The sequence below is a fragment of the Grampus griseus genome (assembly GCF_964374135.1).
Source record: "Grampus griseus genome assembly, chromosome: 17".
Lineage (NCBI taxonomy): Eukaryota > Metazoa > Chordata > Mammalia > Artiodactyla > Delphinidae > Grampus > Grampus griseus.
Window position 1 is genome coordinate 40,773,432 of NC_139011.1, and position 22,523 is coordinate 40,795,954.

At 37.8% G+C, this 22,523-nt stretch overlaps 1 protein-coding gene across 1 annotated transcript; it reads left to right on the forward strand.

Moving 5' to 3' along the window:
• The first annotated feature begins 194 nt into the window (after nucleotides 1-194).
• On the forward strand, nucleotides 195-21,359 carry CFAP418 (cilia and flagella associated protein 418). Its single transcript, XM_082674781.1, has 6 exons — nucleotides 195-361; nucleotides 4,283-4,370; nucleotides 7,642-7,706; nucleotides 8,239-8,304; nucleotides 15,853-15,948; nucleotides 19,822-21,359. The coding sequence occupies exons 1-6, from the start codon at nucleotides 201-203 to the stop codon at nucleotides 19,973-19,975; spliced, it is 630 nt and encodes a 209-aa protein (XP_082530907.1). The 5' UTR covers nucleotides 195-200; the 3' UTR covers nucleotides 19,976-21,359.
• The last annotated feature ends 1,164 nt before the right edge of the window (nucleotides 21,360-22,523 follow it).

Here is a 22,523-nt window from a genome sequence, read left to right on the forward strand (position 1 = left end):
GTGCGCTGGAGCCTGGCTACTCCACAGCATCCTTCCGCGCGAGCGCGTCAGCGCCCAGGCATCGCGAGCTCCTAAGACAGCCTCGGAATGGCTCGCGCATGCGCGGGGGTGGCCAGCGCGCCCTGCGGATCCTCGCGTTGCCCCTGGAAACCACACGGTGCTGTAGCTACCAGAGCAAGGGAAGGACATGACGATTCAAGATGGCGAAGGACCTGGACGAGCTCTTGGATGAGGTCGAGTCCAAGTTTTGCAGACCAGACCCACTGAGACTGGGTATGGTCGAACGGCCCAGAGGCGGAGGCGGTGGCGGTGGCATCCTCAGCAACGACCGGAACCGAGCCGAGGCGGAAGAGAATCTCAGGTTAACAGGCGGGAGGGGTGGGCTGTTCTGGTGAAGCCTGCTTCAGGTCCTAAAGCCACCCCTCCGCCGCTGGACCCAAAGAAATGTACCCCCGCCCGCGACCTCCAGCTCCTCTTCCTGCTAGGGCCCAGACTCTCAATTCCCCACTACCGGGGCCGCACACACTTCAGCTCCCCGGCCTGTAGGATCCTAACATCTCTTCCCAAGGCCCGACTCCGCCCCCCAAGCAAGCCCCAGAGGACTGGCCCCGCTGATGCCCCGCCTCTAGAGCCCGCGGTTTCGCTCAGGTTCCGATGCGGGAGAGGGGGTGCAGCTTAGGCTCTCTCTCTTGAGCCCCGAGGGGGTCACGGTGACCCGGGCCTCCGTTTGTGTGAGCGATTCTTTTCCGCTTTTGAGATGCCCGCACAGAGAACCTCATCCTATTGCCTCTGGTCCTCTTGGGACCCCATTCCCAAGGCAGAACAATTCTTGGGCCAATTGTTGGAGAAAACGATTCCATTCTATTCCATCATTAGTTGATTTTTTTTTTAAGCTCAGATAATTGAATGAGATTAGATTTAAGATTAAAAGGTTTAATTATTGGTAACACTGTCTTTATTAATCCAGCCACCTTCCTTCTCCCCATGGCCCCAGCTAAGGGTACCAGATGATCTCAGGCATCCAAATTGAAATTTGGGGAATTTTCTTAAGTCTTGGCTTTTGATCCAGAAAAAGTATCTTTCAAATTTGTCAGTCATTTTTCTTCTGTGTAATTATTCAATAATAGGACTTTCTTCTTTATCTCACTTCCCCCCTCAATTCCAAAAAAACAAAATTTTTGCCAGAGTGAGTATTGTCCTTCAAAGTGATGGCTTGGGAGCCTCTGCAGTGACTCTTGCTTGAATCTCTTGGAGACGCTTGTGGAATTACACAGTGGCAGCTTTGGAACAACCCAAGAAAGTCAATCTTGTTTATTTATGGCTGCATCTGTGGGTTTTGTTTTGTTTTTGCGCACCTGCGTGTGATTTCCCAGAACCCAACACCATTGCTACCCAATTTACAAGACTTACCTCTAATGACATTTGTTTATAAAAATTCACCCTCAGAAGATAAAAACATTGAAAAGAGTCTAAAATTTAGAAGCAGAAGTTCTAAAAATTAGTCGAGTACTTGGCAGCATTCTAAAAAAATAACTGTAGAGCCAACTAAAATGACTGCTTTGGGGACTTCCCTGGCGGTTTGGTGGTTAAGACTCCGAGCTCCCAATGCAGGGGGCATGGGTTCATCCCTAGTGGGGACTCGGCCAAAAAAGATGACTGCTTTGAATGGGCTAACGCTCATTTGACTGTTTATGCAAATATCACTCTCACTAATTTGTATATTATTATCTTGAATGCTGGACATTCTTATGTACTCATTCCCAGCACATCTACCATTCCTATCCTACAACAATGTTACCTTGCAAGTTCTTTTGTTCTTTTTATTTATTCCTTTGGGGCATGGAGAAAATTTATCAAAGAGCCTTCCAGAGCCTATTCATCTTAGGAGAACTAGCACAGAGGGATAGGATGTCTTAGAGCAGGCTGCTGAAAATGGAAAGGGTTACTAAGGTGGACGGATCCTCTCCAAGCACAGGTCCTTTTGTACCTCTCTCCATAGCCTGTTGTTACACTACTAAAATCCATCCATAATCCTCGTAGCATCCCATCCCACCTTACTACCTCAGATTTTTCAATAATACATTTATAGAAGCTGTAACAAACCAGTACTGTTGTCATTCATGTGTTGAATTCAAGTGTTGTCATTCACTTCATTTGGCAGTGTAGTTGTAAATTATGCCCAAAAAAACCAGCAACAAAGACCCTAAACTTAATAACAAATGTAGTATATAATGTCAAATATTAAAATTTTGTCCTGAGCCAAAATTGATACCTAAAAGTTAGGAACTGATTTACATTATGAATTTATTAATAGGAGACTACCTGCCAATTGTGTAGTGATATAGCCTGTATCTCTTTTTCTTAAAAGAGTTAAATTACCGAAATTGTCCCTTAAAAATGATAGCTCTGCAGATAATAAATGACCATGACACATCTGGATGCCAGGAACTACTGCTAAGTACATCATGAAAGTACAGAGTACATCAGAGAGTACATCATGAAAACCAGAGGAGAGAATTTCTAGAGGACATCTTAGCAACCTGCTGTCACAAAAGAAATTGAAGGAATTGGTACACAAGTGTCAGGTGCTTCTGAAAGATTAAAGCTAATTGGAACCGAGAAAGGCCATTGAATATAGTGATTTGGGCAGTAGTGACTTTGAAAAAAAGAGTTTCACTATAGTTGAGGGATATAGAGGCCAGAGATGGAATATTACACCTGGAAGAAGTTTTAAATAGTTGTCTAGATTTCCTCTTTACATATAAAATGTCTGAGGTTCAGAGAGGTTAAATAATTTAAACTAGGTGGGTAGTTCTCAACAGGTGATGACTTTACCACTCAAGGGGCATTTGGCAATGTCTTGACATTTTTGATTGTCATAACTGGGGAAGGGTGTGCTACTGGCATCTAGTGGGTAGAAGCAGGGATGCTGTAAAACATCCTACAGTGCACAATAGCCTGCCCCTCTCACTGTGGTACACACACACACACACACACACACACACACACACCCCAACGAATTATCTGGTCCCAAATGTCAGTATTTCTAAGGTTAAGAAACCCTTATCCAGATCACCAGCAGATGCTAAATCCAATATACTTATAAGGAAGTAGAAATAATGGATATAGACTACTCTTCAGTAGTGAGTAAAATAGGGTGGCAGCTTCAAGAGGGGTTTTGGAATGTTTCTTTGAAGAGGAAAGCATACTTAGCATACTTGGGAAGAAACCAGTATACAGTGGAAGATATTAGGGGTAAAAGTTAGAAAGGGAAAAACTGAAGAGGCAAAGTCTGGACATAGATGGAATCAGACATTCAGTGTTAGGCAGTAGCCTCTGCGTTTTCTTACATCAGGTTAATTATCTTACTCTAAGCAGTATCAAAAGAGGGCTATAATCCTGATGTTAACAGTTTTGGAGCAAATATGTTTCTAGAAATAGAGAGTTAGTCTAAAAAAACCTGTCTTTTAAAACAAATAATTTAATGATCCAATGAAGTTATAAAGTTATAATGATATACAGCATCTGTAACGTAAACTCTAAAGAGAGTTAATCTCATTTAGTGTTAGGTGTCTAGACTGCCCTAGACTCAATTCCAAGCCTCTCCTCCCACTATTTATATGACCTTGGCGAGTTTTTGAATCTCTCAGTCCCTATATCTTCATCTATGTAAAGTATTCAGTAAATGTTAGCTATTAAATAGGAGTTCCATGCAGTAACAGTTTGTCAGTAATCCTGTGATGATTATACCCGCAGAAGGTAAAGAGGTAGAGATACTCTGTCAAGCAAATATCACTTTTTTATGTGTATGTGTGTAATTAATCATTTGGTTATATAACCTTTGGCTCCTGTAGTAAAGAGGTATGATTATTTGACTTACAATGGAACCCTTAGGGGAAAATTAGACATATTAAAATTATCTTTGTTTATAATTCTCAGGTTCTACTTATAATTTTGTAATATTTTGTATTCTTAAATAAATGGTTGATGTAATTTAGAAAAGTGCATACCCACCTTTCTCTTATATATAACGTACAGCTTTAAACGTTGTATTTTAAGTATGTAAAAGTACACATGGGAATTTGTACCTGATGAACTACATCCTTTTTCTCAAGAATCCTAGGCTATGTCCATAGTAGGAAAAAAAGAACATCACATTTGTCCTTCTGTTATCAACTCTAGTAATGGACTTTATTTAAACAAAACTCTTCTCATGCTGGCTGACTTTATCTGCACTTAAGCTTCAGCTGTTTTCTTGTTTGTTTGTTGTTTATTTTTTCAGATCAACAGAAACATTTAAAAAAGAACATGATCTTGACAGTCTTATTAACGAAATATTTGAAGAGCCCAACTTTGACAAAAAATGCTTTGTAAGTCAAATGTTCTAAATGTACAGTAATTCTTTCATTATCTCAAGACATGTTTAGAATAGTCTGAAAACTTACTAGAATACACAAGTATCTATAGTCCTTTGAATTCTGAGAAATACAATTATTTAAAGAAATTATTCCACTGAGATTTAAATAAGAAAAAAAGTAGAAACTGTGTTTTGCTTTTTATTTCTCAGCAAGAATGAGAAATTAGAAAAGCTGTTGAACAAAAGTCAACTTGCAGATGAAGTTGGTTACTTGTATTTATTTGTATACTGTAAGAATACTTTTCTAAAAGACCAAAATCAGCTTTCATTATAGGAATGTGCTTAGCATCTCAAATGCTTTGCCGTTGCTCTCATCCCATGAACTAATCAGTTAAGTTGGTAGTATTTTATTTTTTTAAATGCTTATATATCTGTATCAACTTTATAAAAGCTCATAAAATAATATAACAGCCACCTATATATTTACTAGTCATACTGAACGTATCTTAACATTTTGCCAGATTTGCTCCTCTGGATTTTTTTTTTTTTTGGCCACACCATGTGATTTGTGGGATTTTAGTTCCCTGACCGGGCATTGAACCCAGGGCACAGCAGTGAAAGCGCTGAGTCCCAACCACTGGATCGCCAGGGAACTCCCTGGACTTTTTTTAAAGAAATAAAAATTATAGTTTAAGAACTCTCCAAATCTTACTCTACTGCCTTCCTTCCCAAAGGTAACCATTAGCCTTTCCATCCATACTTTTATACTTTTATTACATATGTATGTAACCATAAACAATTTTAACTAATGTATAGCAGTCCCTTACGTAACTCCACCGCAGTTTATCTACATCCCTGGTGATTAGACATTTTGATTATGCCAAGTTGTTGCTCTTACAAACAGTGCTTCATCAAATATCTTTGTATGTCTTTTTTTTTTTAACCCATGTATAGGAGTTTCTCTAGGATATATAAACCTAGGAAGTCACAAGGTGTGCTCATCTTCAACTTTTCTACCCATTGCCAAAATGTTTCCCAAAGTGACTGTCTTCTTTGTATTCTTCTCACCAGCAGTGATGAGAATGTATATACTTTCATTTTTACCAGTTTGGTAGGCACAGAATATATTTGTTAGATATATATATATATATATATATATATTTGTTAGAAAGAGACCAAATGGAAGTCTAAATTACAAGGACCACAAGGAAAAAAATCTAAGAAATAAATATAATACCAAAGAGGGTTGGTTTGTTTGTTTTTAAGGTAGGGAAGATTAAAGCAAGACAGTGGACTAAAAATAACTAGGCAATGATTGTGTTAAGATTATGGATATGGGCCACTTCTTTTTTTGTCAGACTAAAATTTAAGTGACTGGTATAGATCTTAAGCTTTGTATTTCTCTGTGCCAGAGGGGAGAGGAGTGGGAGAGGTCAGTGAAATACATGAGGGATGTACAAATACATGAGTCACAGAGATGAAATGTACAACATGAGGGATATAGTCAGTAATACTGTAATAGCTCTGTATGGTGACTAGACTTTCTGTGGTGATCATTTTGTAATGTATAGAAATACCAAGTCAGTATGTTTTACCCCGAAACTAACATAGTGTTGTAGGTCAATTATACTTCAATTAGAAAAACAAAGAATAAAAATAAAACCAAGTTTAAAAAATCTTAATTTCTCTAAATTTAACATTTTCAGTTCATCTGTGGTAAATTAATAATCTGATGGCCTAGTTGAATAACATGTCAACACAATAGCAATGGTGTTGAATACTCTGCGAACAGAATGCATCATAAATGCTGAATAGCAATACTAATTTAATTAGTGGTAGGAAAAAAACTACATGATGTTATTCATTGATCATCTGAGCAGTTCATTATTTAGTAAGCACTACAGGGTATGTATCTGTGTGTGAGGCACTGTCTCTTCAGTTCAAGGCATTTCAGAAAGAGAAGGAAATACTTCTCTAAAGAAGTATTAGAGAAGATATACTAATCTGAAATAAAAATAGCTCTTATAATCATGAAGAATAAGCTTTTATGCACTTCTTCTGTGTGCTCCCTTTTTGAAGTTAGTTATTATATCCAGTTTTCCAGCCTGCAGGGGAGAAAGCAACCCAAGTAAACTTCTGGAGGAAAGCAGATCAATGTAAAACACTGATTGGATGAGGAAAGGAAGTGTCTCTGAATTGCTCGTCCATATGCCCACCTTGTCCTCAGAGGCCAGATGCTCTTGAGAGTATTGGTCCCTCCTCCATTGCTCGCCCGTCCTGTTGTGTTTCTTTCTTTTCTTAATTGAAGTATAGTTGACTTACAATATTATATCAGTTGCAGACTCACACAAGAAAGCCCAGAAACAACAGCAGATGTCAGTGTGCCAGCCTTGAGTTGCAAACACAAGCCTGGATGGCACATGGGGCGTGCTCCCAAAGACAAAAAGAGACGTAGGCACATTATTACTTTTCAGCTATGCACCAAAAATGTTTCCAGTTCTGTTTAACATCAGTTTTATTCAACAAATAAAAGAGTTAAGAGAAATAGTAAAGTATTTTTGCCTCCATTAAATTTCCTCACCTACTAGGTAAATTGATGGCATGTCTCTGCATAGTTTAAATTGCCTTCTCTCCATCCTTTCCTTGGCGGTGGTCCTAGTATGTGGTCGGCCATGTTGTTTGGTACCTTATACCAGTTAACACTTAATAAATGCTTGCTAATGATGATGTTATGTAACCATATAGGAACTACTGTATGATTGTGACTAGGTAGCTCTACATTTTCCTTGGACATCTAATGGTTGATACCATTTCATCTGATCAAAATTAATATTCCTGAAGTTACCCAGGAGTTTGGTTAGTTTATTTTTAGTTCAGGTGAGTACCATTCACAGCCTTTAAAATGAGCCTGAGGTTTTTTTACTCCTCAATTGAATTTTTCCAGGATGAAGTTTTAAATAGCAGCTCCTTCATATTAAATCATTGAACTCTAGTATTAACTGAAGAGTTATAAAGTGACTCTAAATCTTAGCATGCTAATAATGGCAGTATATCAATTTTCTAGACTAAACGTTAGCATAGTAATTCGTAAATTCCTCAGGGAGGTCTACTTCCCTTTTGCCTTTAAAGGGTTTTGATCATTGTTTTCATTTCAGAAACTTTAAAATCATAGGAAATTTTAAGCCATTTTTAAAATGTCCTTGTTATAAAATAAAGAATATTAGTTTTCATGTTACAATTCTCTAAGTTACCCTTGGCCTTTTATTGTTTTGTTTTTTTAACAGAAATTAAAATCTAAATCTTCAGGTAACACATCTGTCAGAGCTTCCATTCAAGGCCCTGGTAAGAAGTAAGTTGGGATTGCTTTGTTGAATTATACACACTGGTGAGCATGGTCTAGTAGATTTTGTTACCGTTTAACAACATTGAGCAACAAAGCACCACTGGTCGGCTTTCAGGAGACAGACCAACAGCAGCATTTTTCAGTGTTCTTATGGTCTGTGACTCCTTAGTGTAAAGGAACTTGAATGGGAGGTTATTGCTATTGTAAATAATTTTCTGCTGCATAAAAAAAAAAAGTGTGAATGTTTCTCAAAATTAATGTTCTGTTATATTCTTCAGTATTTACTTTGTCCCTTACGTTATTTGGCAAACACATTTTTCTGTGACTCATTTTAACTCCTTGAGTGTTCCTGAATATACAGGTTTTATCCAATAACACACTGACCCTGAAATAAATACCTCTTCCTTGAAATAGTTGGCTTGCTCAGGAAAATATACAATTTGATTACAAGAATATAGAGTCAATGAGGCCAAATTAAGTTCTCATGTTTCTTTTATGTTTTAATTTTATTTTTCTTCCGTCTGTTGAACATGTCCAGCTGCAGCCCAGTATACCTTGGTGGAAGTGCTGTTCCATGTGGGGTTGGGACAAATACTTCACAGAGGTAAGATGTCAGAAATATGTTATACTTTCTTAATTAGTTTTTTCCAAATTGATACCCTGTTAAAACATAGTTCTTATCATCTTGGCATGAGTCTGTTTCATAATAAAAGGTATATTTTGTTAGCCAGTCTAAGAACACTTTACTGAAATACTGATTATTATTGGGTGATAGTTGTTAAAAGCTATGGTGTTGGGTATGTGTTGTTCATTGTGTTGACACCCTTCTTTAAGAGCCACTTGAAGTGCCTGGATCACTTCCATCCCAGCTTGGTTTCCACAAGACACCAGGAGTTGAGCTTCTATCTTGCCATTTTTCCTTCCAGGCAGTGAAAACCAGTGAGTAGGACAGGTGAACTATATGATGTGTCACCCCCATTGCCTTGGCCAGTCAGCATGAGAAGCTGTGGGTCTCTAGTACCCAAGGAGTTCTTAAGCACAGTCTCTTGATTTTACATATTTCAAAAGGAGAAAGCCTCCTTTTGTTGTCTCTTCCCCAACCCTCCTTTCACCCAGGATCTCACTCAGTACCTCTTTCAGGGCAATCTTATGGTCATGATGCTACCTACCCCAAGCCCCTATCAGCCTCAGACTCCTAGCCTATTCCATTGTCATTGTCGTAAAGTGGGGAAACAGATCGATTTTCAGCAATTTTTTTTTTTATTGAAGTATAGTTGATTTACAATGTTGTGTTAATTTCTACTGTACAGCAAAGTGATTCAGTTATACATATATATACATTCTTTTTCATACTCTTTTCTATTATGGTTTATCACAGGATATTGAATATAGTTCCGTATGCTATACAGTAGGACCTTATTGTTTATCCATTTTATATATGATAGTTTGTGTCTGCTAATCCCAAACTCCCAAGCCATCCCTCCCCCACCCACCTGCCCCTTGGCAACCACAAGTCTGTTCTCTATGTCTGTGAGTCTATTTCTGTTTTGTAGATAAGTTCACTTGTGTTGTATTTTAGATTCCACATATAAGTGATATCATATGGTATTTGTTTTTCTCTTTCTGACTTACGTCACTTGATATATAATCTCTAGGCCCATCCATGTTGCTGAAAATGACATTATTTCATTCTTTATTATGGCTGAGTAGTATTCCATTGTATATATGCACCACGTCTTCTTTATCCATTCATCTGTCGATGGACATTTAGGTTGTTTCCATGTCTTGTCTGTTGTAAGTAGTTCAGCAAATCATTTTACTGTCCTGTTAAGTTTGGTTCTATTTTTATAGAGGCCTACTTAACTAGATTATTATATTTTGTCTAGTTATTTCTAAAGCACTTTTTCATTTTCTGATAAAAGAAGTAAAAGACTGAGCTGTATGATTGCATTCTGATCACGTTTCAGGAGAGATAACCATTATATTGAATAATGGAAGTGGGATCCAGAAGGACATTGTTGGAGGGTTGTGGTAGAGCTGGCCTAGATCCGAGGAGGCCTGGAAAAAAAGGGCTATAGGACCAGAGGGAAACTGGGAATCTGGGGAAGCCTAGACCAGGAACACCAGGCAGCAGACAGGCTATAGCAACCCACAGGGGTGATGCCTGCTGTGAGGGCTGTAAATAAAGAGTTGATAGCACCTGAATCGTCGTGCGTTGAGGACTGTCTATTCGAAGGATTAGAGACACACACTGCCCTTAGAGAAGAATACAGTCTGGCTGCTTATCAATCCTGACTTACTGTGTCTACCCAGTTGGATTTGTCTCAGTCATTGCCAGACCACTCGGCCTCGAATCCAGGCTTCCCTCAAGTCATCCTTGAGCTTTACGGCAAACGTTTCCTAGTTACCATCCACTTCCATCTTCTGTAGTCTCACCCACATAGAGCATTAAAGAAAATATACCTAACATAACATTTTGAGCACCTCTCCCCTGTTCAGAAGGAACATGAGAGCTGCCATCTGTCTCATATTAACTCTAAACTCATTGTTTGCTTTACCAAGTTGTTGTTCTTCCTCTTCTCTTTTTAGTTCTTTCACCTCCAGTTAAAGCCTGGGCTAGATACTCTACTTCCACTAGAACACTTGTTATCCTTCTACTTTCCACTTATATTTTTCTACCTCTGAGTATTTTTACACTTACTCCCTGTCTAGAATGACAGTCCTTTCTAATGCATGTCCCCACTGTCTTACCTGCTTAATTCACTTACTGTAGACTCATTTTGTCATTCTGTTTGAACTTCCTTTTCCTTTTCTTTTTTTAAATATTCATTGAATGCCCTCTATGTCCTAGGTACTAGATACCAAAAAACGTAAAACACTTGCCAGTAGAGAAACTGATAAAGAAACACATGATTATACCCAGGGCATGAAGAAAAAGGGCTCTGATGACAGAATACCTAAGTTCAGATATTCACTCTGCCTCTTACAAGCTGTGAAGCCTTGAGAAGGGATATAATCTTACAAAACCTCAGTTTCCTCACCCATAAATACTTTAGTTTTTATGGGTGAGGAAACTGAGTTATTGTAAGGATTAAATGAAATAATACATTAAAATTGTGCCCATGTTGCAGGTCAGCTAGCTACTATAGGTACAGTTGTTTGGAGTTGTTTGTGGGTATTTCTCATCTGTTTGTGCTGCCTTCTCATTGTGTTATACCTCAGCTGCAAGAATCCTATATTCTACTACTTTTCCATTTTATCTCAGGAAATATCTCTATGTGTTCTGGTTTACTTCCAAGAGTAAATATTTTATTAAGATTCTCTTTTATGTAGTATATTTTTACATGTACTTTGATTTAGTTCTAGCAGAGAAGAATCTCGTTCCAGATGGAATTTCAGTGTATGTCTATTATATAACATTGATCCATGAGAATACCACAATCTTTCAACCCCATTCCTACCTTTTGCACAGTGACAAGAAGGGAAAACACATACAATTTGCATATATATGCACAGGTAAATGTTTATATTCACAGATCTTCTTCACCCATCACAAAGATACTAATCATTGACCACCTTCTTCATGACATAGATCAACACACACAGAAAGATAAGCACATACATACTCATGTGCATGGAAAATATTATATGTATGAAGTACTTTATACTGTCCAGAGCACTTTTTTGTAAGTATATGTGTATTGGTTCACCTGCTTCACAGGGAAAAACCAAGATGCAGGTAGAGCAAGAATTTTTAACCCCATTTTATAAATGAGCAAATTGAGGCACTGATGTTAAATTCATTAAACACGTATTAATTCATCATGTCCTTGCTTAGTCCTAGGTTTTGAGTGAACACATTGTGGTGAACAAATAAATAGACACTTCCCTGCCCTCAATGAGCTTTCAGTCTAGATGAGGAAAGAGACTTTAATTCCACAAATAACTATTTAATTTCCACATAATATGTAATGTGAAGGGTAAGTACAGAATACTGTAAGCATAGATAATTGGCATCCTAACTAATATGAAGTGTTAGGGAATGCTTTCCTAAGCAAATAACATTTAATCAGACTATGATATGATAAATAAGTAGGAATTAAGCAAAGACAGGGGAGCGTTGGAGCCAGAGGACCCACCACGTTAGACGATCCCTGAGCTGGAAGGAGCCAGGGGTGTGGGAGGAACAGGGAGCAGCCAGGTGAGCTGGAGTGTAGTGAGTGGGGGAAAGAATGGCTCCTGGTGGGGCTGGAGAGGTAGTCGGGGGACGTTTGGTTTGGGGTCCCCTGGAGGATTTTAGAAAAATATGTCCTATAGCAGTGGAAGCCATTGGGTTGTTTGGGGGTTTTTTTAAGCGGGTAGGGATGACATAATCATATTTGTGTTTCTAAAGAAAGAAATTTTGGTTCCAGAATGGAAAATGGATTGGAAGTTGGAGGGACAAGACAGGAGAGAACACAGGGAGACCAGTCAACAGGCAGTAGGTACCGGTGGTCCAGGAAAGAGACAGGGATGGCAGCTGTGACCTAAGTGGTAGCAGTGGCTGTAGGGAAAAAGGGTCACACTTGAGATATTAGAACATAGAATTGACAGAATTCAGTGATTAAATGGCTGTTGGAGGCAAGAGAGAAAGTTGTCAAGAATGACTCCCAAGCCCTGTGCCTTGCCCAAGGCAAGGACTCCAACGTGTAACTTTACGCCTAGTCCATTATTCCTTCTAGTATACCAATTTGCAGACGCTTTTATAATGTATGTAAGAGGGAAGCCGCTTTTGTTATTGCAGCTGTTGTTTTCCAGCTGCCCAAACAGCAAGACTCCCCAGTCTACTGTGTAGATCTGAAGGATTTGACTGAGAACCAGGGTCTGTGCAGAAGACTATATTGGGCTATATTTGGGACATTCCCACCACTAACATCTTTAAAATAGTAAAGATTTTACTTACTAGCCTGATAAAAGGACAAAGCTGTTGATGACACTTCCATGTTTGTATTTACTCACATTTTCGAGGAAAGACCTGACAATTTATCTTTCATTGGAACCATGACTTTATGTTAGATATTCTTTTATATATAGTTATAAAAGAAAAATATATTTAAGCCCTGAAAATAAGCACTGATTTACATGCCTAGGGCATGAAGGAAATCGGGTCTGTTCTGCCTCTTTTTCATGTGTTATGTTTGTTTAATTTTTGGATCAAGCTCTGATTTGAGAGTAATCTCGAATGATTTTAGAGTGTAAAGATTTGAATCTTTTACCCACTTGGTATAAAGGGGAAGAGCAGTAGCAAAGCATGGTGGCATTAATAAGATATAGATAAAACCAAGGTGTTATTTTCAAGCCAAATTGAATTTTACTCTCCTCGTTATTTTTTAAACTACTTGCAAGCCTGGATTATTCCATAGACTGGTATAATAATGGTCTAATAGAGTGAATCGTAGCAGCAGAATGATTTCTTAGCTGCAAGTTAGTTTTATTTTTCTCAAAGGACAGTGTTGGTAGGAAAATATGGTAGTGTGAATAGATTTGAATAAACTGCTAAATTTTAAATTAAAAAGCTGTATTTAACATTATGGTTGAAATTTTACACATACAGAATGTCAGGAAATTCTAAATTATAGTTCCCACAACAGCAGTAATTCAGCCAAATTGCACATATGTATTAAGGCATTAAAGTTAACACTCTGTGCAATCATGTAATAAATACATATGCATAAGAAAGCAAGTTATAGCAGCTTTGGGAACCATCATTTTGCATTTCCTGACTTGTACATTCAAAATCCAAGTTCAAATGTGTACAAATGTAATTGTGTTGAATTTCCATATGTACAAATTCAACTTCATAAATTGCTAACAGTTTAAAAGGAAATATGGAATTGTTTATGAAACTTAAGATTTTAAGTGTTTAATTATTGTTGTGATTAATGTTTTTAGAAATACAAAGCATTCATTCTCAAAGAAACTTCCAGGCCAAAATATATTTGCAATTTTGAAGTTAAGTTATCTGAATTTTAGAGGGAAATAAGTGAAAAAAAATATAGTGATGGATTTTATTTTATTTTTTAATTGCAGAAGTATTATATGCTTTTTGAAAAAAATAAAAGTCAAAATGTATAAGGAGAAAGATAGTACTCTCCTTCCTTCCTCTCCATTCCCACCCCTCCTGAGGCAACCAGTGATAGCTGCATGGTATATTACCTTCCACATTTTTCTCCATGTTCTTACAAACTTGTTATAAACACCTATACAGGAAAATTTGTGGGGTAGTTTTTACAAAGACAGGATCATGTTATATATGTTATTGTGTACCTTGCCTTGTGCACCTCTATGTCAGTAGTTAAATCTAATTAACTCTTTTATCAACTGCCTAATATTCCATAGTACAAATGTTATTCAGTCTTTTCCCTCTTTGATAGCTATCCAGGTGGTATCCTGTTTTTTGCCACTTCAACAGCACTGCAGTAGAAATTATTCTTGAGATACACGCCTATACTCTGGTGCTTTTATTTATATGTAATATATTCCCCAAAATGGGATTGCTAGTGCAGCAGCTAGGTATAATTTTAATTGTAAAATTATGCCAAGATTTTTCCCAAAAGGTTATAGCAGTTCACATACCCACCAGAAATGTCTGAGAGGGCTAATTTTTGCTAACTTAATTGGTTTAAATATATATTTCATGGTTGCTTGAAATTTTAATTCTTTATGTAGTATTTTAACTTTTTAATAAATGCTGTATACCAGGCACTGTCATGAGCACTTTATCAATATTAACTTGGTTAGCTCCTCATAATTCTTCTATGAGGTGTGCATTATTATCCCCATTTTACAGATAGGGAAACTGAGTCACAGAAGTTAAGTTACTTGACTGTAGTTACACAGCTAGGGAATCAGCATTTGAACGTAGGCAATCTTATCTACACTCTTTAACTACTAATCTATGCTACCTATATTAGTGACATAGTGACATTATATTTTTAGAGTTTCTTTCTTTGTTGTCATTTGTAAGCACTCTTTATCAGTATAAGTATTTGACTATGTGTTGAAAATGTTTTCTTTCAGTCTATTATTGGTCTTTTCACTTTGTTTTTGGTATCTTTAAAACTCTTGTTATTTCCTTTTAATTTTTAGATGATCAAATGTATCTACATTGATTCTAGTTTTAAAATACTTCAGACAATGGAGAAGTTTTCTTTAAATCACAATTATTATACAAATCAAATGGTTTGCAGCAGCAATTCATAATTCTTACCATATATTATCATTTTACTCCTGAAGTTACTATGTACTATATGAATTTTGAGATTTGCTTGGCATTTTGGTTCCTCAGGTTGTCACTGAGTAACTGTTATGTGCTGAGTATCGTTCTAGCAGTTCTACCCTCTCTCATCAGCAGCATTTTTCCCTTCATTGCATCTTTGCCATCAGTATACAAACCGACTCTTTCTCCTTCTTAAATATAACCTTCTATTAACCCCACTTCCTTTACCAACTACCACTCCACTTAAAGAAACTGCTTAGATATACCTCACCAGTGAAGCCTATGCAGACTCTTGTATTTAAAATTATAACACACTTCCTCCCAGTACTTTCAATTTTATCGACTCTACTTTTTATTTCATTTAAAGCACTTTTTACCTTCTAACGTGCTACATAATTTATGAGTATTTCTTCTCGAATTAGAATCTAAGCTGTTTGAGGACAGAATCTCACCAGCACATAGTAGTCTTTCAGTAAATACTTTTTAAGTGAGTGAATGAATACATTAATGCCAAGTAGTGGGGAAACAGAAACAAATAAGTTATTGTCCCAGCACAGAGAAGATATTGTCCCAGCATTTCAATACAATGTGACAAATTCTGTGGTAGAGGCATCCTGAAATTTTCATTAGGAAGGGAAACACGTAAAGAAGGTAGCTTAAGTATCAGTATGCAAGATCTTAGTAAAATAGGTAGGTTTGTGCAGAAATTTAACCTGAAAGTTCAAATAGGTAATCAGACCAATAGTATAAAAATTTATACTCAGATTCATCTTTACTTTTCTGTTGTTTACTCGGTAATCTGTAATATGTGGTATAGTCTGTGAATAAATCAGCATATTTTCATATTTAAATTTAACAGTAATTTCTAATGTACAGTTCTTTTTCTCTGAACAGAGCATGTGACCATCTGCGTTGTATAGCCTGTGATTTCTGGGTGGTAAGCTGCGATGACTATGGGTGGGACAAATCATGTGATTACCTGTTTTTCAGGTATGTTTCTAAAGAACTTCACTCTGTGAAAAATGTACTTAATATATAACTTTATATTTCTTACTGTGCAGTAATGCCTCTTGGTGACCTTGGCCAGATTGTGTGGCCTCCACCTCTTTGATATTTCTCGCATCATCTCCTCCTTTCCATCTGTCTGCTGTCAGCCTAGTTAAGGACATGTTACTTCTGGACAGGAGTTCAGAAGTAGCCTCCTCACTGATTTTCCTGTGTACAATCTCTTCTTCCAGACCACCCTTCACTTGCTGAGAATTAAAGCATAACTCTGAGTATGCCATCCTCTTGCCCAAAACCCTTCTGCTTACAGAATAATGTCCAAATTCCTCAGCATGGCATTCAAGACCTTCCATAATCCAGTCCCCAACTATCTATTACCCAGCTTTGTTTGTCTTTCCATGGTATACTTTTCACCTTTGCAAGATTTTAGCTACATCAAAACAATGCTCCCGGGGCTTCCCTGGTGGCGCAGTGGTTGAGAGTCCACCTGCTGATGCAGGGGACACAGGTTCGTGTCCCGGTCCGGGAAGATCCCACATACCGTGGAGCGGCTGGGCCCGTGAGCCATGGCCACTGAGCCTGCGTGTCCGGAGCCTGTGCTCCGCAACGGGAGAGGTTACAACAGTGAGAGACCCGCATACTGCAAAAAAAAAAAAACAATGCTCCCATAATGCTCCCATTCCCTATGACTTTGTATAAACTCTCCACCTCTTGGGCTACCTTCCCACCATTTTATCTACCTAAACCCTACCTGTCCCTCAGGGTATGGTTCATTGCTCATCTTCTATGATTCCCTTACCACTCTCAACTTGGAAGTAAACTCATCCTCTTCCGTGTGTCCACAGCACGTTGTACCGGTTATAGCACTTACTGTAATAAAAGACTGAAAATATCTTAGGTTGGTGTATGTCTGCCTCCCTCCTTGTGGTTGGGATAGTGTCTTACTTATATTTTTGTAATTTGTACATCCTTAAATACTCAGTGAATACCTAATGTTTTTAAGTTATAAAAATGTATCTGAACTATACATTCACATTTTCAAATAAAAATTAAGGGCTAAAAATTAGTAAAGTACACATATCATGCATTTTTGGCCCCCCAAACCTGTGCCTAAGCAAAGACTATATTTTCAGATACAAGTCATCAGAATTATTGCAGCACTCTTCAGTAGCATAAAGAAAACCGTGTGAGGCTTTCTTCACACCTCTCTGGCATCCATTCTCATGTAAATCTCTAGGAGTCTCCTCTAGTGTTAATGTAAGAGTTTTTAAACTTTTCACATCAAGAACTGTTCTGAAAATCTGAATCCTCTCAACATACACACAGAAAGATTCAAATATACAGATACATAGAAAAATTACAATTTGAGAGATTTCATAGTATCCAACCCAAATAAAGCCTAGTGTGGTCCCAAAATCCCAGGTCAAGAGCCCGTACTCTTTGGGGCTCTGAAGCTCAGATTAAGAAATGTAGACTGTAAAGTGGTAGATGAAACCATGAAACTGGATGATATTACCCAGAAAGGTGACTTGGAAGCCTGTCAGTGAATGCAGAGTTAAGGGATCATTTGGTTAAGATAGGAGATGCTGGGACTTCCCTGGTCCAGTGGTTCCCTTAACCACTGGTCCAGTGGTTAAGAATCAGTCTTGCAATGCAGGGGATGCTGGTTCGATCTCTGGTCAGGGAACTGAGATCCGAAATGCTGCAGGGCAACTAAACTCATGTGCTGCAGCTAGAGAGCCCGCATGCCGCAACTACAGAGCCCACACACTCTGGGGCCCATGTGCCACAACCAGAGAGAAGCCCGCACACCACAACGAAGAGCCTGCATGCCACAACGAAAGATCCCACGTGCTGCAGCTAAGACCTGACACAACCAAAAATAAATAAATAAATAAATATTTTTTTTAAAAAGATAGGAGATGCTTTGATGTTTATATTGTGGGGGGGGGGGGGTGGGGAAGACAAGAGAAGGGAAGGTTATGTGAGTAACAAGGTCCTGGAGGCTTTGGGGTCTAGAGTGCTGATGGAAAGTGGGCCTTGGATAGGAAGAGGCCGCCTCTGTGCCTGGGTGGAAAGAGGTCATATACTGATGTGTTCAAGGGGACAGCTAGGAAATGGAGGCCTTTTCACATCTCACTGCCTGATTTTGTGAAGGAAGATGTGATCTGCTTGAAAGTAGAGGGGAGAGGAAACACTTGAGGGCAATAAGTGTATCCTAGCTTTGAGAAGTTCTAGAACTTTCTAAAAGAAGTATAAGCTATACTTGACCATCCTGCCATGATAGCTAAATAAAATGCTCTTATTTTTCTATTAAACTGTGTTTGCTTTATGGGAAATAATGAAATTTTCTTTCTCAGCTTTTAAAATATGCACTACTTGAAATGTATTAATTATTGATAGTTCCTTGGCTTTCATGATTCCTACTCCTGAAATCTCTAAGTATTCAATCAAGTGTGACATGTTAAGTTTGTCAAAATATATTGCAGATTGAATAAAGGACAGTCCTTCATTTAGCCATTTAGTTTTCATTAAACACATTTAGTTTTGTTTGGCTTTTTTCTTTGCAGTAGAACTTATTCAGTTCTTCCCCTATCTCACTGTAACCTTAGCTAAGTTGTTCAGCTGGTCAAAGTCTCAGTTTCCTGAAGTCAGACAGTTGGCCTGGAAAATCTCTTAGGTTTTGTTAGGGTCTAACCTCAATTGTGCCTGAATTTTGTGCAGTACTGAATGTGGTGCCCATTGGCCACCAGAGGGCACTTTGTTTCCTGCTTTCTGTAGCAGTGACATCAACAGTTAACAGTGTATTTCTTTCTTTAAAAATACTTATACTGTATTTCATCATTTCACTATGTATTTTTTCATCATTTCACTTTGAATTTTTTCATTTTCTTTTGTCATGGAATATTTACATAAATTCAGTACATGGACTATGAAAATCATAATTGATTTCCTATTAATTAAATTTAACTTCTGCAGTCTTTTTTGTAATAGCATCAAGTCAGATGGTTATCGTTTTTCATGAGTTCTGTGCATAGGTTTAATTATGTTAAAATTACTGACATTTATTTCAGGATAGGCATTTGTTTTGTTTCTGGTAGTGTACGTAAATAAGCAGATCATTGAAACAAATGAGATATAATATGAATTCAACACATAGAAATAACAAGCACTTTTTCTCTATTAATGAAAAATTTCTATAGTTAACCCATCAGAAGCCTGTTATCTTTATGCCTCTTATATGCCCTCCATTTGCCACACTGCTGGCTTTATTTTTTATTTTTTATTTTTGCGGTACACGGGCCTCTCACTGTTGTGGCCTCTCCCGTTGCGGAGCACAGGCTCCGGACGCGCAGGCTCAGCGGCCATGGCTCACGGGCCCAGCCGCTCTGTGGCATGTGGGATCCTCCCGGATCGGGGCACGAGCCCGTGTCTCCTGCATCGGCAGGCGGACTCTCAACCACTGCGCCACCAGGGAAGCCCCTCCACACTGCAGGCTTTTAAAATATGGCACAGGTGAGTATTTGAGGTAGGAGATGAACCACCATCTTTTCCACTCTATTCTTATATCATGTAGCCTCTGATAAGACAGATCAATAATTCTTCTCTTTAGGTCACTGTGTTCTACAACAGCCTTAATAAACAGACCTAGAGGATTGCCATTTAAAAACATTGAAATCCTCAGAAAGAGAACGCCAAAGTGTATCTTCTGTTTTTCATGTGAGAGCACCAGGTAGTTTAGCGTTTGGATGTTGTGAAGATAGGAAAATAAAGCAGTTAGAATTTCTTTTTTGTTTTTTTAAGTCATTAAGCACTGAACAAAGCTACTATGCTAAAACCTTCTTATTTTACTAATAGGAACAATATGCCAGAATTCCACAAATTAAAAACAAAGTTGGTAAAGAAGAAAGGAACACGGGCATACGCCTGCCAGTGCAGCTGGAGAACCATTGAAGAGCTGACTGACCTTCAGACGGATCATCACCTTCGCTGGGTTTGCGGTAAACACTAAGAACGCAGACTTTCCACATTCAGACAAATGCATCCATGAGAACAGTCTCTATTAATTGTCACAATATTTAGGTAAAGGGACATAGTATCATGCCCTTTGGAAAAGACAGGAAATTTCATTTAATGACTGTATAAATTTTCAAAGACCAAATGGACTTGGGAAGATAATGTGCTCTAACGTTTTGGAATTATTCCTTTTTGATACATGGACATTTCACTTAGTAAGTAAGGTAACAAGTTATCCAAATACTTCTTTGCTAGCCTGTCCCCTGTTAAATAGAAATTTCATTGTGGAGTTTCATACAAATATATAGCCATTCAGTAGCAACTGCAGCATTACTGACTGCTAATATACTTAGCATAAACATTCCTCTTTATAGCAGTTAAAAGGGATAAAGCTGGCCCTGCAGAGAGGTCATTGAGGGGTGCACACATCACCTCTTCCAGTCAAATCTGTTGTTAGCAAAGATCATAATTTAGACATGTCAGAAACCATGTGATCAGTGGCTAATTGAAGGGTTTTCGGGAGTATAGGTATATTGTAGGTGAAAACACTGCCTGTATCTGATCTAACTTCACCAATTCAAAGCAATACTATGCACAGTAGTAAGTATATATTACCAGTTTTAGCTTATTTCTCCTCCTTTTGTTCATTTAGATATCAGAAGTTATTTAGTTTGCTCTTTTAGCAAGTATTCATTTCTATATAAAAGTGGGTTTTTTTGATGCACCTAAAAGTACAAGGAAAAATCCTAATACAGACAGGTCATTTTTGGATTTTCCAAGTACCTTCTTGCCTTTAATGCCCTAAAACTCCATTAAGTAAAGAGAACAGCAAGTAAAATATATTCTCAGGCAGCCTGTAGATTTTTCTGGTAGGATCAGGTTGACATACTGTTTATTGGTGAGTACATGAAAAAAGAAAGCATAGCTGAACCAACAGGTAGCCTGTTGGGCTCCTTCTTAATATGACTAAGACTTGAGGAGCCCTACAGTAGCAGCACATTCAGAAGATCGGTTACCTCAAAATTACCAGCTCGCAGCCCCATCAAGAGATTCCAATTTGCCAGCAGCTCTTTACCGCCTGTGTCTAATATATTGTTCAAATGCATGACACAGGCTTGCTGAAAGCGAGGAACTGAAGCAAAGTTATGATCTGCATAGTCTTATACTGAATCTGTTCCAGCCATTTTACTCAGGCAAAGAAAGATCTGGTCATTAAACTCCTTCTCCTAACCATGACACATTTGCATATGTGTATCACTTGCTCCAGTAAGTCTAGTATTCCAACAGGATAAATCTCATTGTGGCAGATGCTCACATTTTTTGTATTAAGAATATGTTTACCAATCTTATCTTTCAATAAAAATTTTTTACCCCCTGAACTTTTATCTCAGTGTAATTGTGTCGGAAACATAGTGGGGGACTTCCCTGGTGGCGCAGTGGTTAAGAATCCACCTGCCAATGCAGGGGACATGGCTTTGAGCCCTGGTCTGGGAAGATCCCACATGCCACGGAGCAACTAAGCCTGTGTCCCACAGCTACTGAGCCTGCATTCTAGAGCCCGCAAGCCACAACTACTGAGCCTGCATGCCACAACTACTGAAGCCTGCATGCCTAGAACCCGTGCCCTGCAACAAGAGAAGCCACCTCAATGAGAAGCCTGCACACCTCAGTGAAGAGTAGCCCCTGCTCACCGCAACTAGAAAAAGCCCGCGTGCAGCAACGAAGACCCAATGCAGTCAAATTAATTAATAAATACATACATACATTTAAAAAAAAAATTGATCCTTTTAAAGAAAATAAAAAAGGAAATGGGGATTTGGATTGAAGTTGCCTATTTCAAAAATAGCAAAGCAACAAGATCCACACATTCAGAACCTCATGGAATTTGGCACATTTAATCATAATGGTGATTTCTTTTTAATTTAAATGAGCAAATTTACTAAATTATGGATTTGAAATTTTTTTCCTCTTTTATTATTTCATCATAACTATTCTATAACTTAGATATGTTGCCCATGTTTGGCATTCCATAACATAATAATTATAATAATTAGTTCTCTAATGTCAGAAATGTATAAATGAGTTCACATTTTTGTTGGCAATTTATAAACTTTTTAATATTGTATAATTTTTAATCGAAAATGTAGAAAGAATATTATGTTTATATACAAATGTATAGATTATTACCAGTTGTAATTTAAGCCAAAATGCAGCTATTTTAGTATCAATGTGGCAGAACAGTATAGTTTCTAATCAACTATAATTTTTAAGGACAAAGTCTGTAAAACTTTCAAGATGTTTTGCATATTTATTTTCAATATTCATAATAATTTTCTACCTTTAATGAGTATTTTTTATCAAGCCAGGTAGCTACTTTATTTGAACTGCATTGTACTCTCAGACACTTATCTTGCCTAGAAATGAATAAATAATAAGTAGCTTTACTCTGTATTTAGGTGTATTTTTTTGTTTTATAATAAAATACTCATTTGGGGATTAATTTGATATAATTTTGATAATTTCCTTTAAAATGTCAACAAAAT